Source organism: Cydia pomonella, chromosome 26 (assembly GCF_033807575.1).
Source record: "Cydia pomonella isolate Wapato2018A chromosome 26, ilCydPomo1, whole genome shotgun sequence".
NCBI classification, from domain to species: Eukaryota; Metazoa; Arthropoda; class Insecta; order Lepidoptera; family Tortricidae; genus Cydia; species Cydia pomonella.
Genome location: NC_084728.1, coordinates 7,496,437 through 7,514,702, shown reverse-complemented (window position 1 = coordinate 7,514,702; position 18,266 = coordinate 7,496,437). Strand labels below are relative to the sequence as shown.

At 37.9% G+C, this 18,266-nt stretch overlaps 1 protein-coding gene across 1 annotated transcript; it reads right to left on the bottom strand.

Moving 5' to 3' along the window:
- Window positions 1-682: 682 nt before the first annotated feature.
- Window positions 683-17,692, bottom strand: LOC133532151 (uncharacterized). The gene is made up of 10 exons (XM_061870683.1): window positions 17,557-17,692; window positions 9,503-9,598; window positions 8,951-9,112; window positions 6,749-6,918; window positions 6,203-6,332; window positions 5,557-5,698; window positions 4,329-4,420; window positions 3,313-3,454; window positions 2,524-2,720; window positions 683-930 (listed from the first exon to the last, which is right to left on the bottom strand). Exons 1-10 carry the CDS (start codon window positions 17,627-17,629, stop codon window positions 806-808), a joined length of 1,329 nt encoding a protein of 442 aa, XP_061726667.1. The 5' UTR covers window positions 17,630-17,692; the 3' UTR covers window positions 683-805.
- Between the last annotated feature and the right edge of the window lie 574 nt (window positions 17,693-18,266).

Sequence of the window (18,266 nt, the reverse complement as noted above, 5' to 3'; positions counted from 1 at the left end):
AGAACCAGTGGCACTTGGGGTCAAACAATTACGTGTGTATTTTTTGAATCGTTAGGAAATATGCATACATGCATGTGTATCTATGTACGTACATACACAATACATGTACATATTTATAGTGTCGCGAGTTCAATGGTTTTTTGACATCTCAAAAAATGCCCAACGCGCATAAATGAGTTTTCACTTCAAAAACATATTTTTTGTACTAGTTTTAACTATATTATTTAAGTTTATTTTTGCAAAAATTTGTGTTACTTACTCCACGGTACATATGAATGAAAACAAAACTTATTTTTCTATATGTTTATTCTTTAATATTATTGTCTAACATTACTAAATACTAGTGGCACTTAATAAATGCATAATTCATTTCATCATAACATCCTATTTATTACACATTGCATCGGCTGAATATATTATTTTTATTTTCTACATAAATAGGTTATAACTGGCCCTGGTAATAAATATTCATTATTCCTTCACTAATATGTCTAAAAAAACCTATTTCATTTGTAAAAAAATGCCTCAGCTTCAATAGTTTTGCCCCAAATGCCCCAATATCTGACTGACTGGACTTACGTAGGTATGTTACTCAATTTCAGAAAGGCATTTGTGCGTCAAAACTATGGGCAAATAATCGTCATAAAGACCATGTGCCAAAATAATAATAAAAAAACACTCGAAAAAAAAAAAACGTAATGAATAGTGGCATTCAATAACAATAAAATAACGCGACCAGAAACCAAGTTTGAAATCAGCTTAATAATACAATCCAGCCAAGGCCTTTAATCCTAACAACCAAGGCTCACTTTCGCTTGAGCACGCAGTTGTTGAGTACGTTATAGTTGAATCTATATCCGAATTCATTGATGTCGTCTGTCACCAGGTTGTCGCTGTGGAAGTGGACGTAGAGAGGGCCTGGCGGGGTAGCTGCAAAAAATACCATTGTCAATTTAGGTTATCATACATTGTTGGGTTTAAATGTGGGGGGCAGAAGTGGAGAGTAAGACAGAATATAATATCATGCAAATGTAGGTGGGTCGAAAATCTTTTCGTTGTATGGTTTTGGACTCACTCTGTCACGCTTGTATTTCTGTATTTTATCAAATAAATAAAAAGACGAGTGCTATTGCATGTCTTTTTAGCTGTAGATTACATTTACCATGAGAAAAAATAAAAAATAAATTTCATCAATCTGCCAAAGTACCTCCATCTTACAGAAAACAGCAGCCAAATAACACTAGACCCTACTCATAGTGTTGTGTTCCTGCCGGTGAGTAAGGTTGCCAGAGCTCAACGAGGGGGGGGGCGGGTTTAGGGTCGGCAACGCGCATGTAACTCCTCTGGAGTTGCAGGCTTACATAGGCTACGGAGACTGCTTACCATCAGGCGGGCCGTATGCTTGTTTGCCACCGACGTAGTATTAAAAAAAAAATCTGCCAACCTAGAAGCCTTTAATAAAAAAAAATTCTATATGTCTACCGTTCGCGTTCAAAAGTACCTATCAGTTACAATCAAATTGTTCTATATACACGGTGGGCAAAAAATATGTGCATTCCCGTTGCCAGAGAGGTTTTGGGCTTATACTGTGCAATTTATACTATGGGACCAACCCCGAAATTGCGAAAATTATTCCCATAGTAAAAGTAGCTCAGTATTTTGACGACCGGTCTGGCCTATTGGGTTGTGACCCTGCCTGCCTATGAAGCTGATGGTTCCGGGTTCAAATCTTGGTAAGAGCATATATTTGTGTGATGAACACGGATATTTGTTTCTGAGTCATGGGTGTTTTCTATGTATTTAAGCATTTATAATTATATATTATATATATCGTTGTCTAGGTCAACACAAGCCTTATTGAGCTTACTGTGGGACTTAGTCAATTTGTGTAATAATGTCCTATAATATTTATTTATTATTATTATAATCCCAAAACCTCCCTGGCAACGGGAATGCACATATTTTTGGCCACCTTGTATACATAGAGACACGGTAGATCTCGTCGGAGATGGCGGGTCGAGCTTGACGCTTTTAGCAGAGGCTGGTGGCGAGGATAATTGCGACACGTGGAAGAATAAGAGGGAGGCATTTGCCCAGCTGTGGGACAATATGGGTTCATAATAAAAGGGCACAGAGACAGATATATGTATTTTTGTTAAGCTATTAGAGAATGGTGAATAAATAAATTTAGTCATCGCCTCCCGTTTGATACTTTATCAGATGATAGTTTAGATGCTATTGTGAATTATAAAAATCGTTAGCCGATTGTATCGAGGTGGAAAGGACGTCAGCTGGTCGCATGAACATGTAAAAGGGTGGCGGTCTAGATAGTCGTATTCGTTACTTTTGATGCTGACTGTACCTACCTACTTCATCCGTCAATGTATATTGTCTATAATCTAATTGGCAAGTTGCAAGAATCTGAAATAGAACGAATTTTAGACCAGTGTTTTATACAGATTTTTCTGTGTCATATGTACGAGTACATTTGAACTTGTCTCCAGAAGACGAAAGAGAACTTACAAGCAATAATCTGGTTGCTCGCACTCTCCCCGCAGAACTTGGCTCCTCTCAACCCGTCGGCAGTCTCAGCCTCAGGGATGAAGAGGTAGTCTTCAGACTGCGCTGCGCCTTGGGTGAACGGGTTGATTTGGCAGTCGGTGTCGAGGTACAGGTTGTCTTCCTGGCGATAGGCCATGTCAAAGCTTGCGGCCGTTAGCCTGAGGGAAGAACATGACCAACATCAAATTCCGAAAAACTTTGGGGAATTACAATAATCAGAATCTAGATTTTTATCGGATTTTTACTGATATATTTCTTCTAAGAGGGGCGGGGAAACAGCATATAGGTAAAACAACCTTTCTCTGTCCCTTTTAGTAAAAAGTGTTCGAAGAAAATTTACGTGCAACCCTTTACGTAATGCATTAAATTGCGTAGGCCATTCCTGGCCTCTAGATATATTTACAGCAGAATCGAAATGCACATGAGCGTTCTATCAGTTGAATGAGTGAGACTTTTGCTTGGTATACCAGCAGTTATTTATTTATTTATTCGTATGGCATTTACAGAGTCGCTTAATTATAAATTATAATACAATATCTTAGTTCTTCACCCATTGGGCAGCGTTTGCATTAGGTGAGTGAAGATCTAGGGCCTCTCCAACAAATTTACAGCAGTACAGGACTTCCTTCCGTGATTGATTCGCTAGCGTCCTTTGCATTTTTTTGTTATAAAAACTAACGGCGATGGATGAAGGAATCTCTTGCTATATATGATGCTTTGTCCAAATGAATGATTCAAGAGTTTACTTACTTGATACCACAAACGTCAGATGTCCGTTTAAAGCACGTGGCGTAAGCAAGGTTGGCGATGTACGGCCCGGCGCCTCTGTTGTAGTTGAAGGATTCGAAGGACCCGGAGCGGTCTGGGTAGTATTGCAGGCAACCGGGGGGCGCTGAAAATAAATGTAAAAAAGTATAATACCAACTTCGATGCAGTTAACCATAAACTCTAAGTAAGACTGAGGGTTCGTAAACCGCATTTTAACAAGATCTACTCATAAAGTGCTGATTATAGAGTGTTGCTGTCACTACACCACACAAAGAGGCCAATGAAGAGCGTGTACAGTAGGTAGTTCAGGGTTCTCAGAAATCAGAAATCATTTATTGCGAGCCATGGTACATAGTTATTACATTTAAATTATATGTAGAAACACATGGCAACCTGAAAAGTGTATTGCAAGTATTCTTATAGCTAGCTAGGACTAAAGTTATTTAATATAGTAGTACCCACTAGTTACCACCAAGTTGTTATCAGTGGTAACTAATGGGGTTTTTGTTCCCCAGTAGTTATAAACTGTTCTTATCAGAACAATTTCACTGTTTCTATAAGGGACACAACGTCGGTCGATGTATATGTCTATGTATGTATATATGTCCCCACACCACCAACATATTGTTAGAGTTCAACGCTAATGAAAACAACTATTACTACTGCTACTGAAAAAAAAAACACCTCTTACTGGTAACAACTTGGTGGGAATAACCTCTAGTTCGCAGTGTATTTAAAAATACAAAATTTATTTAGAGGTTTTAAATAATTGCAGAGAAAACTAAAGTTGAAATTACCTAAACTGTACTGCACTATTATATATGCTGTGACCTGTGACTTAAGCAGAACTCTTTGGCTACAATATAAGATGTTAGATTGGATAAGAGAAACACTTCTAGGGTATCCTCATATACTGTTTCTCTTGTCTCGAGCAAAATAAACTGTTTCTTTTACCCCCTCGTACGTCTCTTACCTAAGATTATTGTGGCTACACTTACCAATGAGGTACTCGTCTCTGTCGGCGGAGCTCGACAGTGGTGAAGACGGGAGAGACGAAGTGATCGCATTCAGGATGCCATCGCGGTACTTGCTAAAAATCCAAGAAGGTATTTTAATGGCTTTCTAATTTAATAACGTGGTTTGTGTTGAGGCCTAGGCTTTCTAGATAGAGCAGGGATGCTTAAGCATCTTCAATGAAGACTTGCTATTAACACTTTTTGTACAAGGATTTATTTTTATTTTAAAGCGGTGGTGGCCCTGGCCGAGTGGGTATGACGTCCGACTTTCAATCCGGAGGTCGCGGGTTCAAATCCTGGCTTGTACCAATGAGTTTTTCGTAACTTATGTACGAAATATCATCTGATATTTACCACTAGCTTTTCGGTGACGGAAAACATCGTGAGGAAACCTGCATACATCTGTGAAGAAATTCAAAGGTGTATATGTGAAGTTCCCAATCCGCATTGGGCTAGCGTGGGGACTATAGCCCGAGCCCTCTCGCGCATGAGAGGAGGCCTGTGCCCAGCAGTGGCACGTATATAGGCTGAATTATTATTTATTTTTATAAATAAGGATTCAATTACAGTAAAACTTTGTCACTCAATGTATTTTACAGGATTACCGTTGGCTGCTGTCGGCGGACGTTATAAGTATACTGAGATACTTAATTGTTGCCGATCTTCAAATTTCGGAGGTCATCGGTCGTCCTTGACGTCTTCTCTATGACGTCACTAAGATACGTTCTGAACAGTTTGAAAAATAGACGGGGTCCAATAGCCTTTTTTTTAGATTTACTGTCTCGTAGCTGTGTATTTTTCGGTAGTCATTGCAACAATTTGCATTTTAATTAATTTTACTGAACATTTGAAAGTAATCGTGACTTAAAACCTTTCGTAACCTATTGAGGTATGTTTGGTCACTTCTGTCTATATAAGAACGCTTTATGTCATAAACACAAACATCACTCAAACGCCAAGATCCCGGGCGCAAGGGAGCTAATGTAACCCTTACTCGAAAGTGTGAAGGTTACTTAGACAGTGTCCGCCATGACACCTATAGGCGTCCTTGGCGCTGTGGGCACGATTAGTATTAACGACATCTTTAGGAGTTCTTGGCGTTCAAAGGGTTAATGGTTTACCAATGCTGTTCTAGGGTAAGTATCATATTTGTAATATAAACGAAAATAATGATTTGTAAATATGATTCAGGGCAATAAGTTGAACTTACCCCAGAGTATTGAAGCACTCCAACTGAGTGACCTTGATTTTCCAAGTCGCCTGGGGCAAATTAGGCTGCGAACTGCGGTCGGCAATCTTGAAGTTGATGCGGATGGATCGGCTGTTGGTAGATGCGTTTACTCTGACGTACACTGTGGGGAAAATAATACAAGTTAGGGGTAAAACTAACATAACTTTAAAGTTGATGCGGTTGGACAGTTTTATGTTAAAGCCACTGGTCAAGCTTCAACATAAAACATATATGATCACGCGCCATATTTCGGAATTTCATTGGAACCAAATTTTCCATACTAAACTGAACTATACATGAGAATAACAACGCCCTTTAGACAATGATCACATATTTCTGGTCGGGCTTTATATTCTTATCACTTTTTGTTACGGTCTTTATATTGATAGATGTGTTAATCCTGACTTACACTGTGGGGCAAAATCGTACAAGTTAGGGGTGGAACCAACAAACTTTAATGTTAATTCGGATGGATAGGCTTTACGATATACTTTTATGTTGTTCTATGCGTATACCCTGACGAACACTATGGGGAAATCGATATAAAGGTTAGGGGTAAAACGAACACAACTAAAAAAATTAGTTTTCATACAAAATCTGATAGAACGTGATTGGGGGCACTTACAATGCTGTCCATTATTGTCACCACAGAGAGGCGGAAGGAAATCAGAGTTGGCCTGGAGGTTGGTTACTTGGAAGATATCGTTTCTGCACGTGAAGCCCGGCCTTTGGGTGACGTTTTCCACGGGGTCGACCTGGCAAAATAACAAAAAAACTTTAAGATTTCGTTTTGATGCCATAAACTAAGTACCTAATCTATTCAGGCTATAATTTTATTATGTGTGGTGAATGTGATATTGGTACAGTCGAGTACACAGATATCTTTACAACCCAACATTTCAAATATATGTCAACGCGACCTTAAAGTCACTGTCATAGAGGCGTGTATATATGTTGGCTTGTAAAGATGTTGGTGACGTCGACTGTACATTTTCTGAGGTAATTTTTACGAAGTTTTTCTTAGATTTGATAGTTCTGAATCGTTAGAGGTCTCATCTGCCACTCGTTTTTGTTGTTAATTTCGACGTTGTAGGAGAACTAATGCTTGAAGGTTACCAGTTTAGAAGAGGATCTAAAATAGCGCCATCTATTGACAAGTAGCGAAACATACCGTAGTTGGCGGCGCCAGGTTGAACGTCTCAAAGTCGATCCTCATTTGACAAACATTGTTGTTGTTTATCTCGACGTTGTATGAGCACTCCAGGCCTGATGATTCGCGGTTTAGTGGGGGGTTGATGAAGACCGCCACCTTAGTGTTGGTTCGGACGTCGCACGCGTTCACTGAAATTTGAAATAGCGCCATCTATTAGTTAAGTACCTTCTGTGAAACCCTTTGGGTTTTCCCATTTTGCCATAGAGAAATAGGTAAGCATAGAGTGCTCACTCCATACATCAGTATTGGTACCAAAACGCTTAATAAATAAATCAATGTTATAGGACATTATTACACAAATTGACTAAGTCCCATAGTAAGGTCAATAAGGCTTGTGTTGAGGGTACTTAGACAACGATATATATAATATATAAATACTTAAAATACATAGAAAACACTCATGACTCAGGAACAAATATCCATGCTCATCACACGAATAAATGCCCTTACCAAGATTTTGAATCCGGGACCATCGGCTTCACAGGCAGGGTCACTACCCACTAGGCCAGACCGGTCGTCTTAATGTTTTCGTAGTCGACATTTAGCATTAGCGGAATTATCAGTACTACTACTTCTCAATAGATGTTGCGACGAACGAAAAGTCTAATGCTTTTTAGCTAATATTATAACCGGATTAACAGGAACTCTGCTTCCAACTCCTTCTGCTTGTAATATTAGTTGTAAATTGTTGAGCAATACACATTTGACACCATTGACATCTAGTGTCAAGTAGCGGTACTGATAAATCCGCTACTTGACGCTAGATGTCTACTACGAAAATAAGCGTTTAGGTAACAAAACTGTTGTATGGAGTGAGCACTCTATGTTTACTTATTTGTCTATGACTTTGCTGTGGAAATGCCCCATGCATCAAATTTCTGTTAAGATTGTAACAGTACTCGCATATTACCTATTGGCGTAATCGATTACTATTGTAGATTGCACCCAGGCGAAGACCAACCCTAGTCCCTACCCAACACAGGATAAGCAATAAATTCTACCCTTCCCTGATCCATAGAATATCCTTGAGAGGTGAGCCACTGGCTATTGGTATTGTGACTGTTTGACTTGCCCTTAAAGACGGCCGCGGGCCGTATCTTATTATGGAAAATGGGTCTTACTAAGGCAGGGTTTCTTAAAGTTGGGCCCACGGACCCCTTAGGGGTTCGTAGCATGTTAGGGGCCCGAAGTAGGTTACTACTGCCACATACTACTTATTAGCTACTGTAAACATACTTATTAGAAAATCTTAAAGTACCAAAACTTGATGAGACTTGTAATTCTTTTCCTTAAAATATTTTTGACAGGGGCGGACCCTGGGATTGTGTAAATGATGAAAGTGGTCCATGACTGCAAAAAGTTTAACCTTTTGAACGCCAGACGACAAAGGAACATGCCGTGCCCTGGACGCTGGCTATCACGATTATTTAAGCGAAATTGAACTTTACAGAGTCCAGCGTTAGTCCCTATTGCATTGGCGAAACTGTCGGTTGTAGCCGTCGTTGGCGTCCTTGGCAAGTCATTCAGATGTCGGCCATAGCCGACGGTGGCGGTCAAAGGGTTAAGAAACCCTTCTCCTCTTTAGGTTTATTTTAATAAAAACAACAACAAATATTTTGGTTTAGATGTTTCAAAGGGGTAATGTTGCAAAGGGCGAAAAAGATTGGCCTCAATGCTAAGACGTGTGCGCGGCATCACTAACAGCATGCTGAGGGCGTTAGACGAGCGCCTCGACTGCCCGCTCATTAGGTACTGGACAGAAGAAGTTATTGGTAGGTCTAAGTAGATATCATCATCATCATCATCATCATATCAGCCTTTTATCGCCCACTGCTGAGCATAGGCCTCTCTTCTAGTACGCCACTTATCCCGGTCCCGAGCCAATCTCATCCAGAAGTGACCCGCACTCTTCCGAATGTCGTCCACCCAACGAGCCAACGGACGCCAGGCACTCCTTTCGTCTGAAAGCGGCCACCATTCCGTTAGTATTTTGGCCCACCTGCCATCACTCTGCCTGGCAACATGTCCCGCCCAGCTCCATTTTAATTTGGTTATAAGTAGATATAGGTATAGGTTACTAAAATAGTGTAGTAAAATGTTACTAACAAAATATGGATCGCTTTTTGATCTGAAATAAAGATTTTTTTCATATATACTCACGGGAACAACACGTAGCAAAAACGCCACAGAAGCCAATAGCCTTCCCTCCTTGCGTGTTACACTGGTTTCTCGACAAGCAGACACCGCCAGTCGTTCTGTCGGAGCCGAGGCACTGCTCGCCGTTGCCGACGGTGAAAATGCTGCCTGGCGCTTGTCTGATAGCTGAAAAAACGGTACGAATAATATAAACTTGGTTTGTGTGAATTGTGTGTGTGTATATTACACTTTTTTAAATTTTTGGACTGTTTATGATATTTCTACTCAGAATTACGATATTTTTCGATTGTAATAGGAGAAAAAAAGTGTTCCAAAATTTCCATGGGTAACCTACACTTTTTCATCCCTTCACTCCTTTACCGTCATACAAAGTTTATGGAAGATCGTAACGGAATGGAAATAAATACCTTAGGACACTTCTTTTCTCCTATTAGGAGTGTACAGCAGTACTACGTAAGAAAACGAATGTATGGAGTGAGCACAATATGCTTACTTGTTTATCTGTCTCTACTTAAAACTTTGAATTACATGCCATCTAGCGGCGCATATACTAACTTCGTGATAACCTTATGTCGGATGCTTCACTGTACGCCACGGCGACTAGCAGAACTAATCTGCTTATTGAAGACAACGCCATCTTGTGTCGAGTAGCTGCAATAGGAAACACTGGTTAGTTTTGGAAAAAGGCACGAAGAGCGCTAGGTGAGTAAAACTCTTGTTAGCAAAGACTCAAAGAGTAGTTAATTAGTTATAATATCATGTAAGTGTCATTTTTTTTTATAAAACTGCATTTACATGTACGCAGCCCGCAGGGCTTCCGAATCCGATATGGAAATAGAGGTTTTCTAAAAACTCCTCAAATAATGTACTACTATTCGCTAGACGCACGACTGGTGCTGCCCTCATTTTGTGGGCCTTTCGACGTTAAATCTTATGGAGTAAAATTAGTTCAAACGGCTGCCACTAGCATTAGTTCGTGACAATCAGCGCCACTTCTACCTCCACTGACTTCGCACCTTGCCAATCATTGACATATATCTAGTCTAGGACGGGTCCTACGGGCACTAAGAATGGCGCTTATTCGGTGGTGTCACTCACGAACTCGAGCCAATCGTGCAGTCTAACGCTACTAGCTGCGACCAATCGCGTGCGTGATGCGAACTCATCAACCTATTGAGACTGCACGATTGGGTCGAATTCGTGTGCGTGATGACACCGCTGTATTGAGGGCCTCCCGCGAACCACGTTCGACGTGTTGCCTCCCTGTTACACTTAAGTACCAATTACAAGTGCGACAGAGGGGCAATACGTCGTGGTTCGCGGTGAGCCCTCTGGCACCTTTCTTATTGCCCGTAAGGCCGTACTTAGAAATATATCAGTGTTGCCAATAATATAATACGAGTACAGCATGTTTCTTTATTAGAGTTACGATTGAGTATTATTTATGTCATAATATTTAATTCACGTGGTCATCTCTAATAATACGGTTAGTACAGTTATGTATATAAATTACAAACAACAGTTAGGTACCAATTAACGAATCTAAAAATAGATACACCTGTTTCTTCCCGTCTAGCTTAAAAAAACTATAATTTATCAACCATAGACTTACTGATAACGATAACTATACGATAATATAACCGGGAAAACAAGTTTAAAGCTAGCAGTTTTAAAGCTCAATTTCGAACGATGTTCTGCAATCGAATACGAGGTTTCGAATATCGATGTTTCATGTCGAAATCATCTTTTAGTTTGCCTAGCGGAGTACCAAAACCGGTCATTTGTTAAACTGAACTAAATCTCAACTCTATGTCTATGTACTAAGATTCAAAATCCAATGCAGCTCTTAGATAAACAATAGGGATTAGTCGTGAAAAATCAAACGAATTTAAACTTTGACGGGAAGATTTAAGGTTAGTTTTAGGTTGTTATTAGCGAATAGTTATTAGGTAAAAGTATGTTATTATTGGATTGGTACATCAATAGTGCTAACCGGTTGGGTTCAATGGACTTTTAAGATGCAGTTTGCATGGATAAACTACAGTTAATGTTTGGGCCAAGATTAACAGTAAACAGTACATATAGTAGTATAGTACATTGTGCAACGAGGGGGTAAGTGAAATTTTGGACGAGAGAATTAAAGATCCGGGTTTGCAATATTTTTACCCTCGGAGTTACACACAATGACATTCGTCCGCCATTTTGTAATATCTTGGCAGGTTAGGCATCGAAGGCACAGACCTATTCGGCATTCAGCCACGATTGAAAATTATGTAAAAATATTTTAAACGGCTGTTAAATTAATCAAATTAAATAATTTTTAACATAATATAAATATATAATAATAAACGTGAGTATTTTAAAAGTAAAACTAATTTATGCTACTTGGTTATAAGTGACATAATAAAAAAAAGCTGTAACTCCCTAGGGAGTTATAACTTTTTCTCCATAATCCATCACTCCCGCGGGAACAATATAGGCCTTTGTCCTTCAGCATACCTGCATGGTGGTGCAATAAGATCTTTTTCGAGCAAGTGTCATGAAAAGGTTTATTTTATGCACCCGCTAAGTTCAAAAAACGAAATAAAACATAGTTAAGAGGGAAGTATTACTCGTGATAGTCCATTCAAAAGGAAAAACGTTTTTCCATTTCTAAACATTTTTTATTCTCCAGGATGTTTTAGTATGTTATTAACACAACAAAAAACTAGTTTTCTTTTTTTTTTCACAATTTGCAATATATATATTTAAACAGCTAAACCTACAATAAGTATATTATTCTAAAGCGATCGACATCAAAATCAAAGTGATTTGTTAAGATTTAGTTAGTGAATTTATTTCGCTAGGATCGCAAAGCTATTCTTCCCTCTTAATAACTGGAGGTCTTATCGTTAAAAGCGATCTCCAGACAACCTTTCAGTAGCAGGAAATTACGTAAAACCGATATATAAAAATACATTTTAATAAAATTAATTAATTGCAGTTTCACTTTCTAAACACTTTGTATCGAATCGCCAAAAAAATTCAAATATTAAGTGTAAGAATAAGAATATACACATACGAGTAAAACTCAACTATAAAATTAAATGACGATTCTAAAAAAAAGTTTCATTTTATTTTTAAGTATAGTTAGTTTTTTATATCTACATGTAAACATAAATTTGTGCCTAATTAAGTTTCATTTTAAGGCTTGTAATGTTTTGTAGTATTGCCTGTAAACATGTTTCAATGTGGTGTTAAATAAATAAATTCTATGTCTATGTCAGTGTGGAAAAGCTAATGGATCCTGCAGGTAAGGCTCCTTTGATTGTTCAAAAACGGATGAGAAAGTTGCATTTTATCCACATGTGGGGCAAAGTAATCAGATGCAAATTTTGACTTGTTTCCTTATGTTAGCTGGTAGAATTGACTTTTAAATGATGATTTTGAATGATAAATGTTTAGTTCAGTTTTAATTGCTTTTTAGTGTGTGTCCTATGTCCGTGTCTTTATGAAAACGGGTCCCGTTTTTTATATCCATACAGTGTCCAGTTTTAATTGCATTTTAGTGTATTATTGTACCTTTCTATCTTTGTAACTAGTGGTCAGTTAACTGGGATGTCGTTTGTAGTTTAACGGAAACTGCAGAATGGTTATTCGAATGTTTCTACACAATAGATCGTAAAAACGGGAAATTAGGCATTGTCTAGGTCTAGGACCTAGGTTTCTGGTTATAAAATCTAGATGGACACATGTATGCACATCTTTATTTTATAGAACTTTACACGAGTATAAATCATATAAGTTAACCCAAAAAGAACGCAAGATTTGCATTTTAGTGCTGGTAACCCTAAAAAAAAACTATTTGACAGCTGAATATTTAGGGTAAGGAAGGTAGAGGTAAGGAATTAAATCTCCGTAGGCAGAACTGTTGCAAAAATGTCCAGTTGTCACCTATAAATAATAGTTCCAAAACTCTCCAGAGTAGCGCTAGAGCAGCTAAGAACCTAGACGTTATACACGGTGTAAAGTGCGCTGTCTATGAAATGATTTTTTTTCAAATATTCTAGGTATTGTAGCGCCACCTATTTAAGGGTTTTCGATTGACACTTTTCGGTTCCTTCCATAGTTTAGGGTTTTTAGAAATGGCGGGTTACGAAAGAACGCGTTTTCATTATTGAACAATATTTCAAAAGTAATGAGAGTTTGGCGGGTACACTTCGAAAATTTCACGCAAAATATGGTCGGAATATTGATTTGATTTCACAGAAGAGTGATTGCAAAATAGAGGGAGAGGGAGAGAGGGAGGAGATGATGGTCATTACAAATCAAAAGACTATGCCAACATGCCACAGCTACCCATGCTTTGAAGGAGGAAATTCGACGCAGCATCGGTGAAACATTGACATATATATCTAAGGACGGGCCTTATGGGCACTAAGAATGGCGCTAGTTCAGTGGTGTCACTCTCGAATTCGAGCCAATCGTGTAGTCTAACGGAACTAGTTGCGACCAATCGCGCGCGTGATGCGAACTCATCAACCAATCGCGTTGCGGCGTTAGACTGCACGATTGGCTGGAATTGTGTGCGTGACACCGCTATACTGGCCCCATTCTTATTGTCCGTAAGGCCCGTCCTTAGATATATGGAAGGTAGAGGCAAGGAACAGAAACTCCTTAGGCAGAATTGTTGCAAAAGTGTCTTGCTATCAGCTATAAATAATAGTTCCAAATCTCTCCAGAGTAGCGTTAGAGTAGAGAGAGAGCTAAGAACCTAGGCGTTATTGACGGAGTGAAGTGCGCTGTCTATGATTAGATTTTTTTCTTAAGTATTCTAGGTATTGTAGCGCCACCTATTTATGGTTTTTTGTCGGACACTTTTTGGTATATGGAGATTATGTTCCTTGCCTCTACCTTCCATACTTAGATATAATTATATGTCAATGCGGTGAAATTGCTGAATTTATGCAAAATGCTCACGGAAAAAATTGTCAAAAGAGTGTGTATGTGCCAGCACAGCCGTGGAGGCCATTTGCCCGACGTGTTGTTCCACACATGTATATAACCTTCAAACAACACAGGGAAGGGAGACGGCATTCATACTAGGTATTTCCCCTCTGCCAAAGCATTGGCACAACTGTGCCTATGGCGATGCATGTTGTGACTCAAGATTTGTCTTTGACGTGTGTCATTTTCTATGCATTTGTGTCGTCATTACAGATTGGATTTTGTATGTAGTGAGTGAGAAGTGCGACTGTGTGCATGTTTCCCCCCGCAAGAAATGGCAGAAAGATTTGTACGGTGAGATATCGCTTGGGCTCCTCCCTACGACGTGTCGGAAGCCGGTGTTGCTCGAAGCATGTAACCCTTTTTAGTGTATTTTATGATTTTATAAACAAATAATATTATCACAAAAAAAAATGTGTTTTTCCATTAAATTCAAATCTTGAGTTATTTTTGGGACATTCTTATTAATATATGTATTAGGTTTTGGAACTTTTTGATTTTATTCGCTAGTGGGTGGGTGTATCCTAAAGTTTTTAACGAATGTTATTTACTTACTTAAAATCATATTCATAATCCTAGTGTCAGACGGTGCAAGTGTTAAGTAAACGTCATAATTTCATAGAAGTTTGACGTTTAAAATTTGGGCTATCAAAATCCCTGCCAACTTAGCTTGGTTTGGTTCTAATAACTTTCGTATATTTTGTTCATAATAATTAGCAAAAGTTATTGAATAATTTATACATTTTTTGTACCTATACCTTTCGTGGCGAATGGGAGTCCCATAATATGAAAGTTCTTTCAAAAGTGTTTTGATTGGCTTAATTTAAAAAAAATATTTTATAAAAACATATTTTAGCTAATTAATAATTAGTATTAATTTACTTTTTATTACTGCTATGCTATCATTATATATGTCGATATCACAATTTATAGAAACATTATTTAAGCTCATGCCTGCCCTGCATATGAAATTGTTTTTCCTATACCTAGTAGTAGCTTGGTGATTACTAATGGGACGAAAATTAAAAAAGGTGACAGATACTCCATATCCATATACACGAATTTGACAATTAGTCAATTAATTTCAAGGGTGCACTCCTGAGCTTAAATTAAGCATTTTTCTCATAGAAATCGGTATTCTAATTAACTCTATTTATTTTTATCTGATAAACCCCTACGCGCGTGTACACGTGCCTTAGGGCCTGATTATATTGATTAGTGTATAGTATGATTTTATAGATTTGCTACTAAACGCAAGTACTCTTTAAACTCCTTAGGCAGAATTGTTGCAAAAGTGTCTTGCTATCAGCTATAAATAATAGTTCCAAATCTCTCCAGAGTAGCGTTAGAGTAGAGAGAGAGCTAAGAACCTAGGCGTTATTGACGGAGTGAAGTGCGCTGTCTATGATTAGATTTTTTTCTTAAGTATTCTAGGTATTGTAGCGCCACCTATTTATGGTTTTTTGTCGGACACTTTTTGGTATATGGAGATTATGTTCCTTGCCTCTACCTTCCATACTTAGATATAATTATATGTCAATGCGGTGAAATTGCTGAATTTATGCAAAATGCTCACGGAAAAAATTGTCAAAAGAGTGTGTATGTGCCAGCACAGCCGTGGAGGCCATTTGCCCGACGTGTTGTTCCACACATGTATATAACCTTCAAACAACACAGGGAAGGGAGACGGCATTCATACTAGGTATTTCCCCTCTGCCAAAGCATTGGCACAACTGTGCCTATGGCGATGCATGTTGTGACTCAAGATTTGTCTTTGACGTGTGTCATTTTCTATGCATTTGTGTCGTCATTACAGATTGGATTTTGTATGTAGTGAGTGAGAAGTGCGACTGTGTGCATGTTTCCCCCCGCAAGAAATGGCAGAAAGATTTGTACGGTGAGATATCGCTTGGGCTCCTCCCTACGACGTGTCGGAAGCCGGTGTTGCTCGAAGCATGTAACCCTTTTTAGTGTATTTTATGATTTTATAAACAAATAATATTATCACAAAAAAAAATGTGTTTTTCCATTAAATTCAAATCTTGAGTTATTTTTGGGACATTCTTATTAATATATGTATTAGGTTTTGGAACCTTTTGATTTTATTCGCTAGTGGGTGGGTGTATCCTAAAGTTTTTAACGAATGTTATTTACTTACTTAAAATCATATTCATAATCCTAGTGTCAGACGGTGCAAGTGTTAAGTAAACGTCATAATTTCATAGAAGTTTGACGTTTAAAATTTGGGCTATCAAAATCCCTGCCAACTTAGCTTGGTTTGGTTCTAATAACTTTCGTATATTTTGTTCATAATAATTAGCAAAAGTTATTGAATAATTTATACATTTTTTGTACCTATACCTTTCGTGGCGAATGGGAGTCCCATAATATGAAAGTTCTTTCAAAAGTGTTTTGATTGGCTTAATTTAAAAAAAATATTTTATAAAAACATATTTTAGCTAATTAATAATTAGTATTAATTTACTTTTTATTACTGCTATGCTATCATTATATATGTCGATATCACAATTTATAGAAACATTATTTAAGCTCATGCCTGCCCTGCATATGAAATTGTTTTTCCTATACCTAGTAGTAGCTTGGTGATTACTAATGGGACGAAAATTAAAAAAGGTGACAGATACTCCATATCCATATACACGAATTTGACAATTAGTCAATTAATTTCAAGGGTGCACTCCTGAGCTTAAATTAAGCATTTTTCTCATAGAAATCGGTATTCTAATTAACTCTATTTATTTTTATCTGATAAACCCCTACGCGCGTGTACACGTGCCTTAGGGCCTGATTATATTGATTAGTGTATAGTATGATTTTATAGATTTGCTACTAAACGCAAGTACTATCTCGGACGATCGATATTAGAAATGTCATAGTTTTTAATTGCTTGGTGGGTTCAAACAATAGGTCCGTGTTACTTTTCATCACACTTGCTCGAAAAAGATCTTATTTCAAGCAGGTGTACTGAAGGAAGGCCTATATTGTTCCCGTGGAGTTATGGATTGTGAAAAAAATTATGTCACTAATTGATAAAAACCAAGTAGCGTAAATGAGTTTTACTTTAAAATTACGCCGTTAATAATTTAATATGTTTGTTTATGTTTAAAAATATTTAGCAGTTAACAATATTTTTACACAATTTTCAATAGTGGCTGAATGCCGAATAGGTAACGTGCCTTCGATGCCTAACCTGTTAAAGAATGACAATATGGCGGACGAATGTTTGAAATGTCACCGTATTTAAGAATTATTTCGCTTAAAATTTAGTTCTTCGCAAGAGTGATGAAAAACATTGTATGTAACTCCGGGGGTAACAATATTGCAACCTCGGGTATTACCACCCTCGCTTCCAAAATTTCACTTACCCCCCTCGTTGCGCAATGTACTATTACGAAATAATAATGCACAATAATCAATCTTTTTCTTCACGTTTCAACAAATAGGGGTTCCAAAAATAATCTCAACTATAACATTATGAAAACCCTAACAAGACAAAAACGAAAAAGATACACACGGGGAAATTAAAAAAATAACAGAAAAATTAAACAAAAAATACGTGAATAACCTAAAAATACGAAATAATATTATAAAAAAGTACGTACGTGAGAGCCCGTGTCGATCGGCAGAAAGCTTTCTTCGTAAGCTAGCGGAGGCTTTTATAGCGGACCTTGGCATTGCCCTACAGCGTAGACAAACATGATTCCGGTCTACTAGCTATTCTCAAAGACAGCAATTCTTTGGAGTAACTGGGGAAAAATTACAAATGTGCGGAACGGAAAATATTTTCTAATATTTTAGGGAATTTATTTCATTGATTATTATTTAGTTTATTATTTATTATTATTTCATTTTAACTTCTAAATTATAAATTTTCCATTTTTTTTTATACTACGTCGGTGGCAAAAAAGCATACGGCCCGCCTGATTGTAAGCACGTAGCCTATGGACGCCTGGAAGTCCAGAGGAGTTACATGCGCGTTGCCTACCGAAATTTCTGTAAGGCGATTATCAGATGCGATTCGCATTTCGCTCCGATGTTTAGCGAGATAACGCTATTAGCGTATTATAGCGATATAACCGCATCCAGTGTGATAACCGCCTAACTTTCTGCATTCAATCTGAAACCGGGAGCACATGCAGGTACTTGAATACCGCTTTCGATTTGATTATTCCATTTCGATAAAAAAATACAAACAAAACTCTGATTTTTTTTGACAAAAAAATCTTCTTAATATTTTTTATATTTTTCGCAGCATACTGTCTAATACGGGAGCGGACATCATGCTGCTAGAGTTTCCCAATTTCCATACCTC

Coding starts and splice junctions, on each gene's coding strand:
- LOC133532151 (XM_061870683.1), bottom strand. CDS start 17,629: ATGCCAAGGTCCGCTATAAAAGCCTCCGCTAGCTTACGAAGAAAGCTT. Junction 9,599..17,556: donor CGATCGACACGGGCTCTCAC/GTACGTACTTTT, acceptor TTCCTATTGCAG/CTACTCGACACAAGATGGCG. Junction 5,699..6,202: donor TGACAATAATGGACAGCATT/GTAAGTGCCCCC, acceptor TTTTCCCCACAG/TGTACGTCAGAGTAAACGCA.